Source organism: Podarcis tiliguerta (assembly GCF_965153285.1).
Source record: "Podarcis tiliguerta genome assembly, chromosome: 2".
Classification (NCBI taxonomy): domain Eukaryota; kingdom Metazoa; phylum Chordata; class Lepidosauria; order Squamata; family Lacertidae; genus Podarcis; species Podarcis tiliguerta.
The window spans coordinates 1,635,637-1,660,655 of NC_139535.1; the positions used below are offsets into that span (position 1 = coordinate 1,635,637).

A 25,019-nucleotide genomic window follows, 5' to 3' on the forward strand; every position below is an offset into this window, starting at 1 on the left:
CTTTGGTCGTACAGATTCGCTGAAAATGCATCAATGTACTCATACAGGAGAGAAATCATATAAATGTTTTGTGTGTAGAATATGCTTCAAAAAAAGTGGATGCCTCTGTATACATGAGCAAACTCACAGGGGTGAAAAACCATTTAAATGTATGGAGTGCGGAAAGAGCTTCCTTTTGAGTAATCACCTTAATGCACATCATCGCACTCATACTGGTGAGAAACCATTTAAATGTATGGAGTGTGGAAAGAGCTTCCATTTTAGTAAGCACCTTAATGCACATCATCGCACTCACACTGGTGAGAAACCATACAGATGTATGGAGTGCGGAAAGAGCTTCAGTCAGAGCGAAACCCTTAGAGTACACAAAAGAACTCACACAGGGGCAAGGCCTTTTAAATGCATGGAGTGTGGAAAGAGCTTCAGAGAGAGTGGAACGCTTAGAAGACATAATCAAATTCATACAGGGGAAAAACCATTTGAATGCACAGAGTGTGGAAAGGCGTTCCGTGAAAGGGCAAAACTTTCCATACATCTACGAACTCACACAGGCGAAAAACCATTTAAATGCATGGAGTGTGGAAAGAGCTTCAGAGAGAGTGGAACGCTTAGAAGACATAATCAAATTCACACAGGGGAAAAACCATTTGAATGCACAGAGTGTGGAAAGGCGTTCCGTGGAAGGGCAAAACTTTCCATACATCTACGAACTCACACAGGCGAAAAACCATTTAGATGCATGGAGTGTGGAACATGCTTCCGTCATAGAGCATCGCTGAAAATGCACCAGTGTACTCATACAGGAGAGAAGCCATATAAATGTTTTGAGTGTGGAAAATGCTTCATTCAGAGTTCAAGTCTTAATGTACATCTACAAACTCATACAGGGGAGAAACCTTTTAAATGCATGGATTGTGGGAAAAGCTTCATTAATAGTACAACGCTTAGAAGACATCAACAAACTCACATGGGAAAAACCATTTAAATGTATGTTTGATTGCAGAATAAATCCAGGCATATCTGGAGGATGTGGACCATTTAGACTGCTTTTGTCCCAATTGGGTTTCAGGCCCTGCCATCGGACTGAGACCGCCCTGGTGGCGCTGGTTGATTATCTCTGGCGGGCAAGGGACAGAGGTAAAAACTTTTTCCTGCTTGTGCTGGATCTCTCAGTGGCTTTTAAAAAAATAAATAAATAAAAGTAATCACTTTTAATCAAGTTTATAAATCAATATAACTAATTACATTTTCCCCACTCCCTCCCTCTTCCCCCTTCCAGAGACTTCCCTCAGCTTCCCTCTCTGATTTGTTTATACATATTATTCTCTGCATGTTATAAAATTGTACATATCATTGTACATTATCTATCATATGTTCTACTAATGAATTTGTGGATGTTTGTTCAAAACCTGCCAAGGAGTCCAAATCCTTTTGTTGTCTTTTTAAATAGTTTGTAAATAGTTCCCACGCTTTTTAACATTGCTTCCCTCTAGGAAGCAGGTCACGGGAAAATGCTTGTATCTCCCCAGATCTTGAATCACAGCATTTATAAAAAGAGTTGGCAAGCATTTATGTAAACACTGCCAACAGTACCTTTTTGCCTGTGTTAAGAAAAGCTGAAATTTCTACAAAAATATTCCTCCGCTGGGCAACAAAGGCAGGGGCTGCTCTTTCACTCGTAGCTCTATGGGCCCCCGTGTTCCAAAACAAACCTGAGGTGTTTCCCCTAAATCAGATGTTTCCTGGGCAATTGGGCAAAAGGAGCCCCTGGAAGTGGGGAGGGGGAGCATTGGAAAGGAGAGGAGGGGTGACAGTGGACATTCTGCTCGCCTCTATAAATTGCAATAAAGGGAATTGGAATAGTGAGCAAGGGAATTGGGTGGTAAGAGAGGACAAAAAGTAAGATGCTGCATGTGGGAAGGTGGTGGTGAGAGGGAGGAGGGGGAAGAAAAGAACAAAGGGACCTCTCCCCCCCCCCCAAAAAGAGCACCTTTCCTGGGACCCATTAGCAGGGACCTGGATGCACGCAATCCAGTTGCCAAGTAAGGAACCTACAACTGTAGGGTCTGCATTGCACCATTTCCTTTGAAGAATCACACACGTTTCTTTTTCTCCTTAAAAGGCATAACAACAACAATTTATTTGTACCCAGCCATTTATGAATACGTAATAAAACCTTAAACCTCAAAAAGCTGCCTTCAGTCTTCTAAACGTTTAATAATAATAATAATAAATTTATCATTTATTTTATCATGGTATGTTTGCTGAGACCCTACCTGCCTGCAGACTGCCTTTTCAGAGTGGTGTATGCTCTGCTTACCTCCCACTTACACTATTGCAACGCGCTGTATGTGGGGCTACCTTTCAAGGTAACTCGGAAACTACAACTAATCCAGAATGCGGCCCAAGACTGGTGACTGGGAGTGGTTGCCGGGACCATATAATCCTGGCCCTAAAGGAGGTAAATTGGGTCCCAGTACGTTTCCAAGTAGAATTCAAATTGTTGGGGCTGAGCTTTAAAGGCCGAAATGGACCCCCCCCCCCATTGTTTAACCCAGACACAGAGAGCCTCCTCCAAAGGTCTTCCGGCGGTTCACTCAGTGCAAGAAGAGAAGTTAATGAGAACCAGGCAGAGGGCCTTCTTGGTAGTGGCACCCACCCGATGGAACACCCTCCCTTCAGATGTCAAGGAGATAAAGAATTACAAAACTTTTAGAAGGCATTGTTTAGGGAAGTTTTTAGTGTCTGATGTAATGTGTTTGGGGGTTGAGCATTCGGATCTCTGGGCTCACTTGTGGGGTGCCTCAGGGCTCCGTCCTCTCCCCACGCTTTTTAACATTGTCTTCCCTCTGGGAAGCAGGTCACAGGTTGTGCAAACACCTTTTTGCCTGTGTTAAGAAAAGCTGAAATCTCCACAAAAATATTCCTCCACCATCACTTTCAGTTCCCATGCAACAAAGGCAGGGGCTGCTCTTCCACTCATAGCTCTATGGGCCCCTGTGGTCCAAAACGAACCTCAAGTGTCACCCCTAAGCATAGCTGTCAACTGTCCCTTATTTGGCGGGAAACTCCCTTATCCCAGCGCCGTGTCCCGCTGCTGTCCCTCATTGATGATGTCCTTAAATTTCCTGGGTTTCAAAGGAAGCAGCTCCTCTCCCTACCGGCCAGGGAGGAGGGAGGCTCCAACTGTGTTGCTTGGCTGCCTGGCCTGCCCCCCTCCGGCCTCCTCTCACCAGCCTTGGCCCCTGGGAGCCCCTCCCCGCCGGGACTGGCGGGAGCCTCGGGCCCTTATGCCACCATTCTTCTTGTGGCCGCTGAACTGAGCTTCTCTGCCTGGGGCGTCCCCTCTGCCCGTTGCTCTCGTGGCTGCCGAAGGACCCGGATACGATGGGCAGCCTGGCGCGGCCTATGAATTGCTGTGGAGCCTTGAGAGGAGAGCGAGGGCAACCATAGAGAAAGCAGTTCAGATAGAGGAGGAGGAGGCAGGTGTTCCAAGGGCTAACCCTAGAGGGGGAAAGCGGAGGAAGGACCGCAAGCGCTTCTCCCATAGATTTGTAGTGGTAGACTAGCATAGATAGTCTGATCTGCGGGTTTACTTCAGGTGCTATTCCCCCCCCCCCCTTCCTCCCGCCCCACCTAATGGAACTGAGAGCTGCAGATGGAGGACGAGAGAAAAGATACAGAACTGCAGCAGCATCTTCATAGCTTGGGCTTCGTTTTGCACGAAAAGTGGTTCCTGCTGGTAGTTATTTCATTGCAGTGTTTCATCAGCTGGTGTCTTGAGCAGCAACCTCTGGAAACAAGGGCTAAAAACCGGCGCTGCTCTCCCAAATTATATGGTCCCTTTTAACTTCGTATTTCAGCTGGTTGACCAAAATCGCTTATTTTGGCTGCTGGTCCCTTATTTTCAAATCTGTAAGTTGACAGCTATATCCCTAAGTCACACGTTTCCTGGAAAATGCTCAGCTGCCCTGCACCCCTTGGGCACCTTTGCGAGAATGGAATTGAGATGGCCGCCAAGGGCGTCCTTTGAGGGCCCCCCATCCCCAAACAGGGCTGGGGGTTCAACCCAGGCCCCCAACAAGCGCCCCTCGGGACGCGTCCCCGTTTCCCCCTGGCAGGAATCCCTCGGGAAGCTCGTGGCTGCGCGCGTGTGGCGAGGCGCGCCCCTTGCTGGAGAGAAGGAGAGTGCATGGAAGGGGTTACGGAAGCGAGAGAGCCGAGATGCCTAGAGAGGCCTGGGAAGAGACCCCTCCCTCCCCCACTTCCGTCTCTTACCTCCTCCTTCCTCCTCCCTGCTCGTCTTGGGAGGCTCCTCCGGATGGAGAAGTCGGCGCGCTCGAGAGAGATTCTGCGCGCAGGGCGAGGGGTGAGCCGGGCAAGGGGGTCTCTGGGCGCAGGAGGGACTAGGGACGGAGGGGGCAGGGGAACCTGGGGAGGGAGGGAAGCATCCCTGGGGGAGGAAAGCATTGGCAGCGGGGGGCAGAGAGAGAGAGAAAGAGACGCTGCCCATCGGAAGGGAGGGCGCTGGCGTGGCGCTGGCGGGGGAATCTCCGGAGAGGCTGCCTTGGCTTTCCCTTCCTGCCCAGAAATCTGCCTTGGGGAGAGGGGTCCCTGAAAATGGGAGGCAGTCCAATTCCCCACCCTCCCCTCCTTCCCGGAAGCTGGACTCTCCTTCCCCCACCCCCAGGCCAGCTGCTGCTGGGGGCTTCAGAAGGTAGAGCAGCGTTAACACCAAGCCAGGCCATTGGTCTAGCTGGAGAGGAGAGGAGAGGAGATGAAAGCGCAGAAAGGTCTTGAGAGGAAGGAGAGAGGGCTGTCCAGAGCGGGTCTTTGCATCTGGAATCCTCTTCCACGAAAGGACAGAAAAAACCCGTCTGCCTCTCCCAGGGTTTCATTTCTAAGCCTTAGTTCCACTGCATGGTTAATTGAGGGGATAATGTGGTCCACTACTCAAAAAAACATGGCTGGAGGTGTTGTGGAAATTCTTTCAGGATTTGTGTATAATAGACATATGGACAGCCTTTCTATACCTTTCTATATGTCAAAGGGAGTTACAAGCTGAGACACAATCCATCAGCACCCAAAGCCAGTAAATCTGTGCACCTTCACAGTCTGGGGTGCTTAAAAGGACAAAGGGTCCATTATTAGGATAGACAATGCTTGTGACTGGAGGCTTTACACACATTCATGTGCATATGCAGGCCAAGGATTGCCAGTATTACAGGCGAGGTGTGTGAGAGTGCAGAATTCCACAAACACTGTGTGTGAGAGAAAGGGAGTGGGTGGGATTATCATTTATAGCAATGCTGTAATTTTATCTGTAACATTTCGTGAGCTGATGCTGCAGTTTATTCGCCTCCAATGGGCCACCAGGAACTTTATTGTTTTTGCTTCAAAAGATGAATGTTTCTGAAGACTTGGACAGTCACATATGACATAAACAGCCCTTCTCTTTTATTTGTTCCACACAGAAGAGACTCTGACTCACAAGTCTAAGCACATTTTGCTAGAAAAAGAAAAATACAGAAACGTGAAGGGGAAATTGAGAGGTAAGCTCTTACAGTATGCAGTGAGACATTTCACTACGTAAAAATATTTCAAAAGCCCTGCTGGATTGAGAGGATGACCCAATTTTGGCTTGTCTTTTGCAATTTCACCCATTTACCCATGTTTCTGTGGAGAGACATTGTCTCCAGTCCACCCTTCCCTGCCCATTGCTATGAAGGTTGTAGGCAGAGTATCTTTTTTTTCACCTTTATGCAGTGATAACTACGTCCCACTCCTCCTCTCCATTCCACCAGATTTCCAGTTTTAACCACTATCTTTATTCTCATGTCTTTGGGATTTAAGGGATCGGGAAGATTGCTACTGAAATTCAGGGGTTCCTGTAGTCCAGGCACGTCCAACTCCCAACAGACTGCGATCTACTCCCAGTATAAAAAACTGGCAGTGATCTACCCATTGTCACTGGAGGAATGAGGAGTGGGTTGCGTGGGTGGAAGGAGGTGGCTAACTGGATGCAGGAGGGGGGAGTTTCAGTTGGGGGGGATTAAAGGGAGACAAAACCTCTCTCTCTGAAGAGCCAGTCATCTCTCCACCCTCCCAAGCCTTCTCCCCCCCCCCCAAGCCAGCCCTTTCTCTCTCCTCCCCATCAAAGGGAGCTGCACAACTGACGCCTATCCCAGTAATCCCATGATCAACCAGGATCACTCACATGATCTATTGGTCAATCGCGCTCAACCGGATGAACATGTCTGTAGTAGTCCATTATGATGATTAATTGAATTTGTTAGTCACTTTATCTTACCCAGAGAGACTTGCAACCAAACATTTAAGGGATTAGGACAGAAAAGTCATTGGGAATTCTGAACCGGAAAAATAAAGAGCATGTTCATGGAGGGAGAGCAGCTCCCGTTTCCTGTGAGGAACCTCTTTATTTAAATTGCCAGTTTTAGAGAAGCACTGTTTCTTAGATCATGCTGCATTATTAACAATAATTGATTATTATTAAAAGTTGATGCAATGCTATTATCTGACATTATTTCATTTCCTAAACAATTGGCACATAGAAGAAGGAAGAGTGTATGAGATGTTAAAATAAGAGAAGATACCAAAGGCACTTGATGTGTGTTATATTCTTTTGTTTCTTCTTTGGAGAGCCAGTGTGGTTAAGAGCGGTAGATTCGTAATCTGGTGAACTGGGTTCGATTCCCCGCTCCTCCACCTGCAGCTGCTGGGTGACCTTGGGCCAGTCACACTTCTTTGAAGTCTCTCAGCCTCACTCACCTCACAGACTGTTTGTTGTGGGGGAGGAAGGGAAAGGAGAATGTTAGTTGCTTTGAGACTCCTTAGGGTAGTGATAAAACAGGATATCAAATCCAAACTCTTCTCTTCTACAGGATTTCCTTTCCCCCTATGCCAATGCAAGCAATAGAGAAGACAGACAGAGCAATCTGTACTTTCATTAGGAATCACGAAAAAATCATTTAAATTTGTGGAACATACAATGTGATTCAGTCAGTGAACACACTTAGTTCACATCAAGGAACTGAAATAGTGGAGACACCATTTAAAGGTATGGATTGTGGAAAGGACTTCAGTAGGAGTGGAACTCCTACACAACATCAAGGAACTAACACAGGGGAGAAACCATTTAAATGCATTGAGTGTGGAAAGAACTTCACAGGAAGTGGAACGCTTAGAAGACACCAGAGAACTCACACAGGGGAGAAACCATTTAAATGTATGGAGTGTGGAAAGAGCTTCCATTTTAGTAAGCACCTTAATGCACATCATCGCACTCACACTGGTGAGAAACCATACAGATGTATGGAGTGCGGAAGGAGCTTCAGTCAGAGTGAAACCCTTAGAGTACACAAAAGAACTCACACAGGGGCAAGGCCTTTTAAATGTATGGAGTGTGGAAAGAGCTTCAGTCAAAGCGGACACCTTAAAAACCATCAGCGAACTCACACAGGCCAGAAACCATTTAAATGCATGGAGTGTGGAAAATGCTTCAGAGAGAGTGGAACGCTTAGAAGACATAATCAAATTCACAAAGGGGAAAAACCGTTTAAATGCACAGAGTGTGGAAAGGCGTTCCGTGAAAGGGCAAAACTTTCCATACATCTACGAACTCACACAGGCGAAAAACCATTTAGATGCATGGAGTGTGGAACATGCTTCCGTCATAGAGAATCGCTGAAAATGCATCAGTGTACTCATACAGGAGAGAAACCATATAAATGTTTTGAGTGTGGAAAATGCTTCAGTCAGAGAGAATCGATGAAAATGCATCAATATACACATACAGGAGAGAAACCATATAAATGTTTTGAGTGTGGAAAATGCTTCATTCAGAGTGGAAGCCTTAATGTACATCTACAAACTCATACAGGGGAGAAACCTTTTAAATGCATGGATTGTGGGAAAAGCTTCACTAGTAGTACAACGCTTAGAAGACATCAGGAAACTCACATGGAAAAAACCATTTAAATGTATGCTTGGTTGCAGAATAAATCCAGGCATATCTGGAGGATATGGACCATTTAGACTGCATTTGTCCCAATCGGGTTTCAGGCCCTGCCATCGGACTGAGACCGCCCTGGTGGTGCTGGTTGATTATCTCTGGCGAGCTAGGGACAGAGGTAAAAGCTGTTTTCTGGTTCTGCTGGATTTCTCAGTGGCTTTTAAAAAAATAAATAAATAAAATTAATCACTTTTAATCACGTTTATAAATCAATATAACTAATTACATTTTCCCCACTCCCTCCCTCTCCCCCCTTCCAGAGACTTCCCTCAGCTCCCCTCTGATTTGTTTATACATATTATTCTCTGCATGGTATAAAATTGTACATATCATTGTACATTATCTATCATATGTTCTACTAATGAATTTGTGGATGTTTATTCAAAACCTGCCAAGGAGTCCAAATCCTTTTGTTGTCTTTAGTTTGTAAATAGTTCCCACGCTTTTTAACATTGCTTCCCTCTAGTAAACAGGTCACCGGAAAATGCTTGTATCTCCCCAGTCCTTGAATCACAGCATTTATAAAAAGAGTTTGTAAGCATTTATGTAAACACTGCCAACAGTACCTTTTTGCCTGTGTTAAGAAAAGCTGAAATTTCTACAAAAATATTCCTCCTCTGGGCAACAAAGGCAGGGGCTGCTCTTTCACTCGTAGCTCTATGGGCCCCCGTGTTCCGAAACAAACCTGAAGTGTTCCCCCTAAATCAGATGTTTCCTGGGCAATTGGACAAAAGGAGCCCCTGGAAGTGGGGAGGGGGAGTGTTGGAAAGGAGAGGAGGGGTGACAGTGGACATTCTGCCCGCCTCTATAAATTGCAATAAAGGGAATTGGAATAGTGAGCAAGGGAATTGGGTGATAAGAGAGGACAAAAAGTAAGATGCTGCATGTGGGAAGGTGGTGGTGAGAGGGAGGAGGGGGAAGAAAAGGACAAAGGGACTTCTCCACCCCCCCCAAAAAAGCACCTTTCCTGGGACCCATTAGCAGGGACCTGGATGCACGCAGTCCAGTTGCCAAGTAAGGAACCCACAACTGCAGGGTCTGCATTGCACCATCTCCTTTGAAGAATCACACACGTTTCTTTTTCTCCTTGAAGGCATAACAACAACAATTTATTTGTACCCAGCCATTTATGAATACGTAATAAAACCTTAAACCTCAAAAAGCTGCCTTCAGATGTCTTCTAAACGTTTAATAATAATAATAATAAATTTATCATTTATTTTACCATGGTATGTTTGCTGAGACCCTACCTGCCTGCAGACTGCCTTTTCAGAGTGGTGTATGCTCTGCTTACCTCCCACTTAGACTATTGCAATGCGCTGTATTTGGGGCTACCTTTCAAGGTAACTAGGAAACTACAACTAATCCAGAATGCGGCCCAAGACTGGTGACTGGGAGTGGTTGCCGGGACCATATAATCCTGGCCCTAAAGGAGGTAAATTGGGTCCCAGTACGTTTCCAAGTAGAATTCAAATTGTTGGGGCTGAGCTTTAAAGGCCTAAATGGACCCCCCCCATTGTTTAACCCGGACACAAAGAGCCTCCTCCAAAGGTCTTCCGTCGGTTCCGTCAGTGCAAGAAGCGAAGTTAATGAAAACCAGGCAGAGGGCCTTCTTGGTAGTGGCACCCTCCCGATGTAACACCCTCCCTTCAGATGTCAAGGAGATAAACAATTACCAAACTTTTAGAAGGCATTGTTTAGGGACGTTTTTAGTGTCTGATGTAATGTGTTTGTGTTTGGGGGTTGAGCATTCGGATCTCTGGGCTCACTTGTGGGGTGCCTCAGAGCTCCGTCCTCTTGTCTTCCCTCTGGGAAGCAGGTCACAGGTTGTGCAAACACCTTTTTGCCTGTGTTAAGAAAAGCTGAAATCTCCACAAAAATATTCCTCCACCATCACTTTCAGTTCCCATGCAACAAAGGCAGGGGCTGCTCTTCCACTCGTAGCTCTATGGGCCCCTGTGGTCCAAAACGAACCTCAAGTGTCACCCCCAAGAATAGCGGTCAACTGTCCCTTATTTGGCGGGAAACTCCCTTATCCCAGTGCTGTGTCCCGCTGCTGTCCCTTATTGATGATGTCCCTTAAATTTCCCGGGTTTCAAAGGAAGCAGCTCCTCTCCCTACCGGCCAGGGAGGAGGGAGGCTCCAACTGTGTTGCTTGGCTGCCTGGCCCGCCCCCCTCCGGTCTCCTCTCACCAGCCTCGGCCCCTGGGAGCCCCTCCCCGCCGGGACTGGCGGGAGCCTCGGGCCCTTATGCCACCATTCTTCTTGTGGCCGCTGAACTGAGCTTCTCTGCCTGGGGCCTCCCCTCTGCCCGTTGCTCTCGTGGCTGCCGAAGGACCCGGATACGATGGGCAGCCTGGCGCGGCCTATGAATTGCTGTGGAGCCTTGAGAGGAGAGTGAGGGCAACCATAGAGAAAGCAGTTCAGAGGAGGAGGAGGCAGGTGTTCCAAGGGCTAACCCTAGAGGGGGAAAGCGGAGGAAGGACCACAAGTGCTTCTCCCATAGATTTGTAGTGGTGTTGTTGTTGTTTAGTCGTTCAGTCGTGTCCGACTCTTTGTGACCCCATGGACCAGAGCACGCCAGGCACTTCTGTCTTCCACTGCCACCCGCAGTTTGGTCAAACTCATGCTGGTAGCTTCGAGAACACTGTCCCACCATCTCGTCCTCTGTCGTCCCCTTCTCCTTGTGCCCTCCATCTTTCCCAACATCAGGGTCTTTTCCAGTGAGTCTTCTCTTCTCATGAGGTGGCCAAAGTATTGGAGCCTCAGCTTCAGGATCTGTCCTTCCAGTGAGCACTCAGGGCTGATTTCCTTCAGAATGGAGAGGTTTGATCTTCTTGCAGTCCATGGGACTCTCAAGAGTCTCCTCCAGCACCATAATTCAAAAGCATCAATTCTTCGGCGATCAGCCTTCTTTATGGTCCAGCTCTCACGACTAGCATAGATAGTCTGATCTGCGGGTTTACTTTGGGCGCTATTTCCCCCCCCCCCTTCCTCCCGCCCTGCCTGATGGAACTGAGAGCTGCAGATGGAGCACGAGAGAAAAGATACAGAACTGCAGCAGCATCTTCGTAGCTTGGACTTCGTTTTGTGCGAAAAGTGGTTGCTGCTTGTAGTTATTTAATTGCAGTGTTTCATCGGCTGGTGTCTTGAGCAGCAACCTCTGGAAACGAAGGGCTAAAAACCGGCGCTGCTCTCCCAAATTATCTGGTCCCTTTTAACTTCGTATTTCAGCTGGTTGACTAAAATCGCTTATTTTGGCTGCCGATCCCTTGTTTTCAAATCTGTAAGTTGACAGCTATATCCCTAAGTCGCACGTTTTCTGGAAAATGCTCAGCTACGCTCAGCTGCCCTGCACCCCTTGGGCACCTTTGCGAGAATGGAATTGAGATGGCCGCCAAGGGCGTCACTTTGAGGGCCCCCCATCCCCAAACAGGGCTGGGGGTTCAACCGAGGCCCCCAAATAAGGGCCCCTCGCGACGCGTCCCCCGTTTCCCCCCGGCAGAAATCCCTTGGGGCGCTGCTGGCTGCGCGCGTGTGGCGAGGCGCGCCTCTTTTGGGTGGAGAGAAGGAGAGTCCATGAAAGCGAGAGAACCGAGATGCCTAGAGAGGCCTGGGAAGAGACACCCCCTCCCCCACTTCCGTCTCCTCCCCCCCGCCCCACTCGTCTTGGATGGAGAGGTCGGTGCGCTCGAGAGAGATTCTGCGCGCAGGGCGAGGGGTGAGCCGGGCCAAGGGGGTCTCTGGGCGCAGGAGAGACTAGGGACGGAGGGGGCAGGGGAACCTGGGGAGGGAGGGAAGCATCCCTGGGGGAGGAAAGCATTGGCAGCGGGGGGCAGAGAGAGAGAGAAAGAGACGCTGCCCATCGGAAGGGAGGGCGCTGGCGTGGCGCTGGCGGGGGAATCTCCGGAGAGGCTGCCTTGGCTTTCCCTTCCTGCCCAGAAATCTGCCTTGGGGAGAGGGGTCCCTGAAAATGGGAGGCAGTCCAATTCCCCACCCTCCCCTCCTTCCCGGAAGCTGGACTCTCCTTCCCCCACCCCCAGGCCAGCTGCTGCTGGGGGCTCCAGAAGCGGGACTCTGCTCCTGCTGGGTTACACCAAGCCAGGTCGTTGGTCCAGCTGGAGAGGAGAGGGAAGCGCAGGAAGGTCTTGAGAGGAAGGAGAGAGGGCTGTCCAGAGCGGATCTTTGCTTCTGGAATCCTCTTCCACGAAGGGCCAGAAAAAGACCCGTGTGCCTCTCCCAGGGTTTCATTTCTAAGCCTTAGTTTCACTGCATGTTTAATTGAGGGTGATAATGTGGTCCACTACTCAAAAAAACATGGCTGGAGGTGGAAATTCTTTCAGGATTTGTGTATAATAGATATATGGACAGCCTTTCTATACCTTTCTATATGTCAAAGGGAGTTACAAGCTGAGACACAATCCATCAGCACCCAAAGACAGTAAATGTGTGCAGCTTCACAGTCTGGGGTGCTTAAAAGGACAAAGGGTCCATTATTAGGATAGACAATGCTTGTGACTGGAGGCTTTGCACACATTCATGTGCATATGCAGGCCAAGGATTGCCAGTATTACAGGCGAGGTGTATGAGAGTGCAGAATTCCACAAACACTCACTGTGTGTGAGAGAAAGGGAGTGGGTGGGATTATTGTTTATAGCAATGCTGTAATTTTATCTGTAACATTTCGTGAGCTGATGCTGCGGTTTATTAGCCTCCAATGGGCCACCAGGAACTTTATTGTTTTTGCTTCAAAAGATGAATGTTTCTGAAGACTTTGACAGTCACATATGACATAAACAGCTCTTCTCTTTTACTTGTTCCACACAGGAGAGACTCTGACTCACAAGTCTAAGCACATCTCGCTAGAAAAAGAAAAATACAGAAACATGAAGGGGAAATTGAGAGGTAAGCTCTTACAGTATGCAGTGAGACATTTCACAATGTAAAAATATTTCAAAAGCCCTGCTGGATGGAGAGGATGACCCAATTTTGGCTTGTCTTCTGCAATTTCACCCATTTACCCATGTTTCTGTGGAGAGACATTGCCTCCAGTCCGCCCTTCCCTGCCCATTGCTATGAAGGTTGTAGGCAGAGTATCTTTTTTTCACCTTTACGCAGTGATAACTACGTCCCACTCCTCCTCTCCATTCCACCAGATTTCCAGTTTTAACCACTATCTTTATTCTCATGTCTTTGGGATTTAAGGGATCGGGAAGATTGCTACTGAAATTCAGGGGTTCCTGTAGTCCAGGCACGTCCAACTCCCAACAGACTGCGATCTACTCCCAGTATAAAAAACTGGCAGTGATCTACCCATTGTCACTGGAGGAATGAGGAGTGGGTTGCGTGGGTGGAAGGAGGTGGCTAACTGGATGCAGGAGGGGGGAGTTTCAGTTGGGGGGGATTAAAGGGAGACAAAACCTCTCTCTCTGAAGAGCCAGTCATCTCTCCACCCTCCCAAGCCTTCTCCCCCCCCCCCAAGCCAGCCCTTTCTCTCTCCTCCCCATCAAAGGGAGCTGCACAACTGACGCCTATCCCAGTAATCCCATGATCAACCAGGATCACTCACATGATCTATTGGTCAATCGCGCTCAACCGGATGAACATGTCTGTAGTAGTCCATTATGATGATTAATTGAATTTGTTAGTCACTTTATCTTACCCAGAGAGACTTGCAACCAAACATTTAAGGGATTAGGACAGAAAAGTCATTGGGAATTCTGAACCGGAAAAATAAAGAGCATGTTCATGGAGGGAGAGCAGCTCCCGTTTCCTGTGAGGAACCTCTTTATTTAAATTGCCAGTTTTAGAGAAGCACTGTATCTTAGATCATGCTGCATTATTAACAATAATTGATTATTATTAAGAGTTGATGCAATGCTATTATCTGACATTATTTCATTTCCTAAACAATTGGCACATAGAAGAAGGAAGAGTGTATGAGATGTTAAAATAAGAGAAGGTACCAAAGGCACTTGATGTGTGTTATATTCTTTTGTTTCTTCTGGAGAGCCAGTGTGGTTAAGAGCGGTAGATTCGTAATCTGGTGAACTGGGTTCGATTCCCCGCTCCTCCACCTGCAGCTGCTGGGTGACCTTGGGCTAGTCACACTTCTTTGAAGTCTCTCAGCCCCACTCACCTCACAGAGTGTTTGTTGTGGGGGAGGAAGGGAAAGGAGAATGTTAGTTGCTTTGAGACTCCTTAGGGTAGTGATAAAACAGGATATCAAATCCAAGCTCTTCTTCTCTTCTACAGGATTTCCTTTCCCCCTACGCCAGTGCAAGCAATAGAGAAGACAGACAGAGCAATCTGTACTTTCATTAGGAATCACGAAAAAATCATTTAAATTTGTGGAACATACAATGTGATTCAGTCAGTGAACACACTTAGTTCACATCAAGGAACTGAAATAGTGGAGACACCATTTAAAGGTATGGATTGTGGAAAGGACGTCAGTAGGAGTGGAACTCCTACACAACATCAAGGAACTCACACAGGGGAGAAACCATTTAAATGCATTGAGTGTGGAAAGAGCTTCACAGGAAGTGGAACGCTTAGAAGACACCAGAGAACTCACACAGGGGAGAAACCATTTAACTGTATGGAGTGTGGAAAATGCTTTGGTCGTACAGATTCGCTGAAAATGCATCAATGTACTCATACAGGAGAGAAATCATATAAATGTTTTGTGTGTAGAATATGCTTCAAAAAAAGTGGATGCCTCTGTATACATGAGCAAACTCACAGGGGTGAAAAACCATTTAAATGTATGGAGTGCGGAAAGAGCTTCCTTTTGAGTAATCACCTTAATGCACATCATCGCACTCATACTGGTGAGAAACCATTTAAATGTATGGAGTGTGGAAAGAGCTTCCATTTTAGTAAGCACCTTAATGCACATCATCGCACTCACACTGGTGAGAAACCATACAGATGTATGGAGTGCGGAAAGAGCTTCAGTCAGAGCGAAACCCTTAGAGTACACAAAAGAACTCACACAGGGGCAAGGCCTTTTAAATGCATAGAGTGTGGAAAGAGCTTCAGAGAGAGTGGAACGCTTAGAAGACATAATCAAATTCACACAGGGGAAAAACCATTTGAATGCACAGAGTGTGGAAAGGCGTTCCGTGAAAGGGCAAAACTTTCCATACATCTACGAACTCACACAGGCGAAAAACCATTTAAATGCATGGAGTGTGGAAAGAGCTTCAGAGAGAGTGGAACGCTTAGAAGACATAATCAAATTCACACAGGGGAAAAACCATTTGAATGCACAGAGTGTGGAAAGACGTTCCGTGGAAGGGCAAAACTTTCCATACATCTACGAACTCACACAGGCGAAAAACCATTTAGATGCATGGAGTGTGGAACATGCTTCCGACATAGAGCATCGCTGAAAATGCACCAGTGTACTCATACAGGAGAGAAGCCATATAAATGTTTTGAGTGTGGAAAATGCTTCATTCAGAGTTCAAGTCTTAATGTACATCTACAAACTCATACAGGGGAGAAACCTTTTAAATGCATGGATTGTGGGAAAAGCTTCATTAATAGTACAACGCTTAGAAGACATCAACAAACTCACATGGGAAAAACCATTTAAATGTATGTTTGATTGCAGAATAAATCCAGGCATATCTGGAGGATGTGGACCATTTAGACTGCTTTTGTCCCAATCGGGTTTCAGGCCCTGCCATCGGACTGAGACCGCCCTGGTGGCACTGGTTGATTATCTCTGGCGGGCAAGGGACAGAGGTAAAAACTTTTTCCTGCTTGTGCTGGATCTCTCAGTGGCTTTTAAAAAAATAAATAAATAAAAGTAATCACTTTTAATCAAGTTTATAAATCAATATAACTAATTACATTTTCCCCACTCCCTCCCTCTCCCCCCTTCCAGAGACTTCCCTCAGCTCCCCTCTCTGATTTGTTTATACATATTATTCTCTGCATGTTATAAAATTGTACATATCATTGTACATTATCTATCATATGTTCTACTAATGAATTTGTGGATGTTTATTCAAAACCTGCCAAGGAGTCCAAATCCTTTTGTTGTCTTTTTAAATAGTTTGTAAATAGTTCCCACGCTTTTTAACATTGCTTCCCTCTAGTAAACAGGTCACCGGAAAATGCTTGTATCTCCCCAGTCCTTGAATCACAGCATTTATAAAAAGAGTTGGCAAGCATTTATGTAAACACTGCCAACAGTACCTTTTTGCCTGTGTTAAGAAAAGCTGAAATTTCTACAAAAATATTCCTCCGCTGGGCAACAAAGGCAGGGGCTGCTCTCCCACTCGTAGCTCTATGGGCCCCCGTGTTCCGAAACAAACCTGAAGTGTTCCCCCTAAATCAGATGTTTCCTGGGCAATTGGACAAAAGGAGCCCCTGGAAGTGGGGAGGGGGAGTGTTGGAAAGGAGAGGAGGGGTGACAGTGGACATTCTGCCCGCCTCTATAAATTGCAATAAAGGGAATTGGAATAGTGAGCAAGGGAATTGGGTGGTAAGAGAGGACAAAAAGTAAGATGCTGCATGTGGGAAGGTGGTGGTGAGAGGGAGGAGGGGGAAGAAAAGAACAAAGGGACCTCTCCCCCCCCCCCAAAAAAGAGCACCTTTCCTGGGACCCATTAGCAGGGACCTGGATGCACGCAGTCCAGTTGCCAAGTAAGGAACCCACAACTGCAGGGTCTGCATTGCACCATCTCCTTTGAAGAATCACACACGTTTCTTTTTCTCCTTGAAGGCATAACAACAACAATTTATTTGTACCCAGCCATTTATGAATACGTAATAAAACCTTAAACCTCAAAAAGCTGCCTTCATCTTCTAAACGTTTAATAATAATAATAATAAATTTATCATTTATTTTATCATGGTATGTTTGCTGAGACCCTACCTGCCTGCAGACTGCCTTTTCAGAGTGGTGTATGCTCTGCTTACCTCCCACTTAGACTATTGCAATGCGCTGTATGTGGGGCTACCTTTCAAGGTAACTTGGAAACTACAACTAATCCAGAATGCGGCCCAAGACTGGTGACTGGGAGTGGTTGCCAGGACCATATAATCCTGGCCCTAAAGGAGGTAAATTGGGTCCCAGTACGTTTCCAAGTAGAATTCAAATTGTTGGGGCTGAGCTTTAAAGGCCTAAATGGACCCCCCCCCCAATTGTTTAACCCGGACACAGAGAGCCTCCTCCAAAGGTCTTCCTGCGGTTCCCTCAGTGCAAGAAGCGAAGTTAATGAAAACCAGGCAGAGGGCCTTCTTGGTAGTGGCACCCTCCCGATGTAGCGCCCTCCCTTCAGATGTCAAGGAGATAAAGAATTACCAAACTTTTAGAAGGCATTGTTTAGGGAAGTTTTTAGTGTCTGATGTAATGTGTTTGGGGGTTGAGCATTCGGATCTCTGGGCTCACTTGTGGGGTGCCTCAGGGCTCCATCCTCTCCCCGTGCTTTTTAACATTGTCTTCCCTCTGGGAAGCAGGTCACAGGTTGTGCAAACACCTTTTTGCCTGTGTTAAGAAAAGCTGAAATCTCCACAAAAATATTCCTCCACCATCACTTTCAGTTCCCATGCAACAAAGGCAGGGGGTGCTCTTCCACTCGTAGCTCTATGGGCCCCTGTGGTCCAAAACGAACCTCAAGTGTCACCCCTAAGCATAGCTGTCAACTGTCCCTTATTTGGTGGGAAACTCCCTTATCCCAGCGCCGTGTCCCGCTGCTGTCCCTCATTGATGATGTCCCTTAAATTTCCCGGGTTTCAAAGGAAGCAGCTCCTCTCCCTACCGGCCAGGGAGGAGGGAGGCTCCAACTGTGTTGCTTGGCTGCCTGGCCTGCCCCCCTCCGGCCTCCTCTCACCAGCCTCGGCCCCTGGGAGCCCCTCCCCGCCGGGACTGGCGGGAGCCTCGGGCCCTTACGCCACCATTCTTCTCGTGGCCGCCGAACTGAGCTTCTCTGCCTGGGGCCTCCCCTCTGCCCGTTGCTCTCGTGGCTGCCGAAGGACCCGGATGAGATGGGCAGCCTGGTGCGGCCTATGAATTGCTGTGGAGCCTTGAGAGGAGAGCGAGGGCAACCATAGAGAAAGCAGTTCAGAGAGAGGAGGAGGCAGGTGTTCCAAGGGCTAACCATAGCAGGGAAAGCGGAGGAAGGACCACAAGTGCTTCTCCCATAGATTTGTAGCGGTGGACTAGCATAGATAGTCTGATCTGCGGGTTTACTTTGGGCGCTATTTCCTCCCCCCCCTCCTCCCGCCCCGTCTGATGGAACTGAGAGCTGCAGATGGAGCACGAGAGAAAATATACAGAACTGCAGCAGCATCTTCATAGCTTGGACTTCATTTTGCGCGAAAAGGGGTTGCTGCTTGTAGTTATTTAATCGCAGTGTTTCATCAGCTGGTGTCTTGAGCAGCAACCTCTGGAAACGAAGGGCTAAAAACCGGCGCTGCTCTCCCAAATTATCTGGCCCCTTTTAACTTCGTATGTCAGCTGGTTGTCTAAAATCCCTTATTTTGGCTGCTGGTCCCTTATTTTCAAATCTGTAAGTTGGCAGCTATATCCCTAAGTCACACGTTTCCTGGAAAATGCTCAGCTATGCTCAGCTGCCCTGCACCCCTTGGGCACCTTTGCGAGAATGGAATTGAGATGGCCGCCAAGGGCGTCACTTTGTGGGCACCCCATCCCCAAACAGGACTGGGGGTTCAACCGAGGCCACCAAAGAAGCGCCCCTCGGGATGCGTCCCCGTTTCCCCCTGGCAGGAATACCTCGGGCCCTGCTGGCTGCTCGCGTGTGGCGAGGCGCGCCTCTTTTGGCTGGAGAGAAGGAGAGTGCATGAAAGCGAGAGAGCCGAGATGCCTAGAGAGGCCTGGGAAGAGACCCCTCCCTCCCCCACTTCCGTCTCTTACCTCCCCCCCCCCTCCCCGCTCGTCTTGGGAGGCTCCTCCGGATGGAGAGGGCGGTGCGCTCGAGGGAGATTCTGCGCGCAGGGCGAGGGGTGAGCCGGGCCAAGGGGGTCTCTGGGCGCAGGAGAGACTAGGGACGGAGGGGGCAGGGGAACTTGGGGAGGGAGGGAAGCATCCCTGGGGGAGGAAAGCCCCGTCTAGCATTGGCAGGGGGGGCAGAGAGAGAAAGAGACGCTGCCCATCGGAAGGGAGGGCGCTGGCGTGGCGCTGGCGGGGGAATCTCCGGAGAGGCTGCCTGGGCTTTCCCCTCCTGCCCAGAAACCTGCCTTGGAGAGAGGGGTCCCTGAAAATGGGAGGGGGTCCAATTCCCCACCCTCCCCTCCTTCCCGAAAGCTGGACTCTCCTTCCCCCATCCCCAGGCCAGCTGCTGCTGGGGGCTCCAGAAGCGGGACTCTGCTGCTGCTGGGTTACACCAAGCCAGGTCGTTGGTCCAGCTGGAGAGGAGAGGAGAGCGCAGGAAGGTCTTGAGAGGAAGGAGAGAGGGCTGTCCAGAGGGGGTCTTTGCTTCTGGTATCCTCTTCCACGAAGGGCCAGAAAACACCCGTCTGCCTCTCCCAGGGTTTCATTTCTAAGCCTTAGTTTCACTGCATGTTTAATTGAGGGTGATAATGTGGTCCACTACTCAAAAAAACATGGCTGGAGGTGGAAATTCTTTCAGGATTTGTGTATAATAGACATATGGACAGCCTTTCTATACCTTTCTATATGTCCAAGGGAGTTACAAGCCGAGACACAATCCATCAGCACCCAAAGACAGTAAATGTGTGCAGCTTCACAATCTGGGGTGCTTAAAAGGACAAAGGGTCCATTATTAGGATAGACAATGCTTGTGACTGGAGGTTTTACACACATTCATGTGCATATGCAGGCCAAGGATTGCCAGTATTACAGGCGAGGTGTGTGAGAGTGCAGAATTCCACAAACACTGTGTGTGAGAGAAAGGGAGTGGGTGGGATTATCGTTTATAGCAATGTTGTAATTTTGTCCGTAACATTTCGTGAGCTGATGCTGCGGTTTATTAGCCTCCAATGGGCCACCAGGAACTTTGTTGTTTTTGCATCAGAAGATAAATGTTTCTGAAGACTTTGACAGTCACATATGACTTAACAGCACTTCTCTTTTATTTGTTCCACACAGGAGAGACTCTGACTCACAAGTCTAAGCACATTTTGCTAGAAAAAGAAAAATACAGAAACGTGAAGGGGAAATTGAGAGGTAAGCTCTTACAGTATGCAGTGAGACATTTCACTACGTAAAAATATATCAAAAGCCCTGCTGGATTGAGAGGATGACCCACTTTTGGCTTGTCTTCTGCAATTTCACCCATTTACCCATGTTTCTGTGGAGAGACATTGCCTCCAGTCCCCCCTTCCCTGCCCATTGCTAGGCAGGCTGTAGGCAGAGTGTCTTTTTTTTAACCTTTACGCAGTGATAACTACGTCCCACTCCTCCTCTCCATTCCACCAGATTTCCAGTATTAACCACTATCTTTATTCTCATGGGATTTAAGGGATTGGGAAGATTGCTACTGAAATTCAGGGGTTCCTGTAGTCCAGGCACGTCCAACTCCCAACAGACTGCGATCTACTCCCAGTATAAAAAACTGGCAGTGATCTACCCATTGTCACTGGAGGAATGAGGAGTGGGGTGCGTGGGTGGAAGGAGGTGGCTAACTGGATGCAGGAGGGGGGTGTTTCAGTTGGGGGGGATTAAAGGGAGGCAAAACTTCTCTCTCTGAAGAGCCAGTCATCTCTCCACCCTCCCAAGCCTTCTCCCCCCCCCCCAAGCCAGCCCTTTCTCTCTCCTCCCCATCAAAGGGAGCTGCACAACTGACGCCTATCCCAGTAATCCCATGATCAACCAGGATCACTCACATGATCTATTGGTCGATGGTGCTCGACCGGATGAACATGTCTGTAGTAGTCCATTATTATGATTAATTGGATTGATAAAGTGTAGTCACTTTAGCTTACCCAAAGAGACTTGTAACCAAACATTTAAGGGATTAGGACAAAAAAGTCATTAGGAATTCTGAACCTGAGAAATAAAGGGCATGTTTGTGGAGGGAGAGCAGCTCCCGTTTCCTGTGAGGAACCTCTTTATTTAAATTGCCAGTTTTAGAGAAGCACTGTATCTTAGATCATGCTGCATTATTAACAATAATTGATTATTATTAAAAGTTGATGCCATGCTATTACCTGACATTATTTCATTTCCTAAACAATTGGCACATAGAAGAAGGAAGAGTGTATGAGATGTTAAAATAAGAGAAGGTACCAAACGCACTTGATGTGTGTTATATTCTTTTGTTTCTTCTTTGGAGAGCCAGTGTGGTTAAGAGCGGTAGATTCGTAATCTGGTGAACTGGGTTCGATTCCCCGCTCCTCCACCTGCAGCTGCTGGGTGACCTTGGGCCAGTCACACTTCTTTGAAGTCTCTCAGCCCCACTCACCTCACAGAGTGTTTGTTGTGGGGGAGGAAGGGAAAGGAGAATGTTAGCTGCTTTGAGACTCCTTGGGGTAGTGATAAAGCGGGATATCAAATCCAAACTCTTCTTCTCTTCTACAGGATTTCCTTTCCCCCTACGCCAGTGCAAGCAATATAGAAGACAGGCAGAGCAATCCGTACTTTCATTAGGAATCACGAAAAAATCATTTAAATTTTTGGAACATACAATGTGATTCAGTCAGTGAACACGCTTAGTTCACATCAAGGAACTGAAATAGTGGAGACACCATTTAAAGGTATGGATTGTGGAAAGGACGTCAGTAGGAGTGGAACTCCTACACAACATCAAGGAACTAACACAGGGGAGAAACCATTTAAATGTATGGAGTGTGGAAAGAGCTTCACACAAAGTGGAACGCTTAGAAGACACCAGAGAACTCACACAGGGGAGAAACCATTTAAATGCATGGAGTGTGGAAAGAGCTTCCTTTTTAGTAAGCTCCTTAATGTACATCATCGTACTCACACTGGTGAGAAACCATACAGATGTATGGAGTGCGGAAAGAGCTTCAGTCAGAGTGAAACCCTTAGAATACACCAGCGAACTCACACAGGGGCAAGGCCTTTTAAATGCATGGAGTGTGGAAAGAGCTTCAATCAAAGCGGAGACCTTAAAAAACATCAGCGAACTCACACAGGTGAGAAACCATTTAAATGCATAGAGTGTGGAAAGAGCTTCAGAGAGAGTGGAAAGCTTAGAAGACATAATCAAATTCACACAGGAGAAAAACCATTTAAATGCACAGAGTGTGGAAAGACGTTCCGTGAAAGGGCAAAACTTTCCATACATCTACGAACTCACACAGGCGAAAAACCATTTAAATGCATGGAGTGTGGAACATGCTTCCGTCACAGAGAATCGCTGAAAATGCATCAATATACTCATACAGGAGAGAAACCATATAAATGTTTTGAGTGTGGAAAATGCTTCAGTCAGAGAGAATCGATGAAAATGCATCAATATACGCATACAGGAGATAAACCATATAAATGTTTTGAGTGTGGAAAATGCTTCATTCAGAGTGGAAGCCTTAATGCACATCTACAAACTCACACAAGGGAGAAACCTTTTAAATGCATGGATTGTGGAAAGAACTTCATTAATAGTGGAACGCTTAGAAGACATCAGCAAACTCACATGGGAAAAACAATTTGAATGTATGTTTGGTTGCAGAATAAATCCAGGCACATCTGGAGGATGTGGACCATTTGGACTTCATTTGTCCCAATTGGGTTTCAGGCCCTGCCATCAGGCTGAGACCGACTTGTTGGCTGTTATGGAAATATCTAGGTGTGAGGCTTCTCAGAAACCCAGCTCGTCAGGTAGAGCCCACTGGTCCCTGTGGAATAAAGGAAGGAGTCCAGCCACCAACCGGAGCAAATAGCTGTGGACCAAAGTTTATTGTACAACAGGTTCAAAGAGGAATTTTGAACCCCGAGGATGGGGTGACAAAGACTTTTAGAACTTTCCCACCATATCCCAGAATACAGTTTGTACAGCGTCATTGCTACATCCCTGACATGTTACAAAAGGGGAGGGGTAGGCAGGGGTTACACTAGTTTAACCTTGGCAAACATGTTCAGACAGGTCCTTGGTACAAGATTAGCATAAGCAGACATGTCAGGGCAAGACCCAGGTATAAGATTAGCACAGGCAAACACCTCTGAAGTCCCACCGGCCAAAGTACAATAGAACTTCCTTTGCATGTCTGGACCCCTTGGCAAGTTTGGTGATGGGATTAGGCTTTCCTTGGCCAACAATCAGCTCAGCAATTGTCACCTCTGGGCACTTCCTGGAGTCCCTTTGAAGAGGGAAATAGATTTGGAATGAAGGAAACTGGCAAAGAAGTTGATTTTATATTATTTTTTAAAGCTAGGTAACTTCCCTGAGCTGTCACGTTGAAAGGATACATTCAGGCATGATATTTGTAACATTTAACTTTAATGTAATTTCTGTAACACTGGCACTGGTTGATTATGTCTGGCGGGCAAAAAGGTAAAAGCTGTTTCCTGGTTCTGCTGAATCTCTCCGTGGCTTTTAATGCCATTGACCACGGTATCCGGTTACCTATTTGTGATAAAAATATATACCTTACCCAGTTTGTTGAGAATAAAGCTCTACTGGTCAGGTTGGCAACTGTTGAACCACGAGTATTATTTACAAACTCCTCCAGTCATTGTGCGCACAGAGTCCCCACACCTCTCGGCTTGACCTCTCAGAAGTCAAGATAGAGCGAACTGAATTAACCAAGAAAGCGCCACCTCATTTCCCCAATGCCACCTATGCTTTGTGAAATACATTCCCAAGGAAATGACACTGTAAATACTAACATATCCTCGTGGACAGTATCGGAGGATTGGGAGTTAGGGGCAGGGATATGCAGTGGTTCCGCTCCTTCCTCCTGGGCTGTGTCCAGAAGGTGGTGTTGGGGGGATGAGTGTTTGGACCCCTGGGTGCTCAACTTAGGGGATGTCTCAGGGCTCCATCCTCTCCCCACGCTTTTTAACATTGCTTCCCTCTAGGAAGCAGGTCACGGGAAAATGCTTATATTTTCCCAGTCCTTGAATCACAGCATTTATAAAAAGAGTTTGTAAGCATTTATGTAAACACTGCCAACAGTACCTTTTTGCCTGTGTTAAGAAAAGCTGAAATTTCTACAAAAATATTCCTCCGCTGGGCAACAAAGGCAGGGGCTGCTCTTTCACTCGTAGCTCTATGGGCCCCCGTGTTCCAAAACAAACCCGACGTGTTCCCCCTAAATCAGATGTTTCCTGGGCAATTGGACAAAAGGAGCCCCTGGAAGTGGGGAGGGGGAGTGTTGGAAAGGAGAGGAGGGGTGACAGTGGACATTCTGCCCGCCTCTATAAATTGCAATAAGGGGAATTGGAATAGTGAGCAAGGGATTGGGTGGTAAGAGAGGACAAAAAGATGCTGCATGTGGGAATGTGGTGGTGAGAGGGAGGAGGGGGAAGAAAAGGACAAAGGGACTTCTCCACCCCCACCCCCCCAAAAAAGCACCTTTCCTGGGACCCATTAGCAGGGACCTGGATGCATGCAGTCCAGTTGCCAAGTAAGGAACCCACAACTGCAGGGTCTGCATTGCACCATCTCCTTTGAAGTATCACACACGTTTCTTTTTCTCCTTAAAAGGTGTAACAAGAACAATTTATTTCAACCCAACCTTAATGAAACCTTAAACCTTAAAAAGCATCGCTATGCAGGGCTGCCTTCAGATGTCTTCTAAAGGTTTAATAATAAAAATAAATTAAGGGCTGAGACCCTGCCTGCCTGCAGATTGCCTTGCCAGAGTGGTGCATGCTCTGGTTATCCTTTGACTACTGCAATGGGCTCTACGTGGGGCTACCTTTGAAGGTGACACGGAAACTGCAACTAATTCAGAATGTGGCAGCTAGACTGGTGACTGGGAGTGGCCTCAGGGACCATATAACACCAATCCTAAAAGAAGTTCATTGGCACCCAGTACATTTCTGTGCACAATACAAAATATTGGTGCTGACCTTTAATGC

The 25,019-nt window shown here is 47.4% G+C and overlaps 3 protein-coding genes across 5 annotated transcripts; all 3 read left to right on the forward strand.

Annotated features, from left to right (window-relative positions):
- Window positions 1-4,290: 4,290 nt before the first annotated feature.
- On the forward strand, window positions 4,291-8,419 carry LOC310670805 (uncharacterized protein). Of its 3 annotated transcripts, XM_083426561.1 has the most exons (4): window positions 4,313-4,369; window positions 5,475-5,552; window positions 6,903-7,312; window positions 7,397-8,419. In XM_083426561.1, the coding sequence occupies exons 3-4, from the start codon at window positions 7,081-7,083 to the stop codon at window positions 7,996-7,998; spliced, it is 834 nt and encodes a 277-aa protein (XP_083282687.1). In that variant the 5' UTR covers window positions 4,313-4,369; window positions 5,475-5,552; window positions 6,903-7,080; the 3' UTR covers window positions 7,999-8,419. The 3 variants fall into 3 exon arrangements, with proteins under 3 accessions (XP_083282686.1, XP_083282687.1, XP_083282685.1); XM_083426560.1 differs by having other exon boundaries at window positions 4,291-4,329; window positions 6,903-8,419; XM_083426559.1 differs by having other exon boundaries at window positions 6,903-8,419.
- A 3,294-nt stretch (window positions 8,420-11,713) lies between these two features.
- On the forward strand, window positions 11,714-23,628 carry LOC310670700 (uncharacterized protein). The gene is made up of 3 exons (XM_083426391.1): window positions 11,714-11,753; window positions 14,288-15,787; window positions 23,488-23,628. Exon 2 carries the CDS (start codon window positions 14,466-14,468, stop codon window positions 15,633-15,635), a length of 1,170 nt encoding a protein of 389 aa, XP_083282517.1. The 5' UTR covers window positions 11,714-11,753; window positions 14,288-14,465; the 3' UTR covers window positions 15,636-15,787; window positions 23,488-23,628.
- LOC310670806 (uncharacterized protein) lies at window positions 18,885-23,628 on the forward strand. Its single transcript, XM_083426562.1, has 3 exons — window positions 18,885-19,015; window positions 20,121-20,198; window positions 21,552-23,628. The coding sequence occupies exon 3, from the start codon at window positions 21,730-21,732 to the stop codon at window positions 22,645-22,647; it is 918 nt and encodes a 305-aa protein (XP_083282688.1). The 5' UTR covers window positions 18,885-19,015; window positions 20,121-20,198; window positions 21,552-21,729; the 3' UTR covers window positions 22,648-23,628.
- Window positions 23,629-25,019: the final 1,391 nt, after the last annotated feature.

Excerpts from the sequence above, each read along its gene's own strand:
- LOC310670805 (XM_083426560.1), top strand. The coding sequence starts at position 7,081 with ATGGATTGTGGAAAGGACTTCAGTAGGAGTGGAACTCCTACACAACAT.
- LOC310670700 (XM_083426391.1), top strand. The coding sequence starts at position 14,466 with ATGGATTGTGGAAAGGACGTCAGTAGGAGTGGAACTCCTACACAACAT.
- LOC310670806 (XM_083426562.1), top strand. The coding sequence starts at position 21,730 with ATGGATTGTGGAAAGGACGTCAGTAGGAGTGGAACTCCTACACAACAT.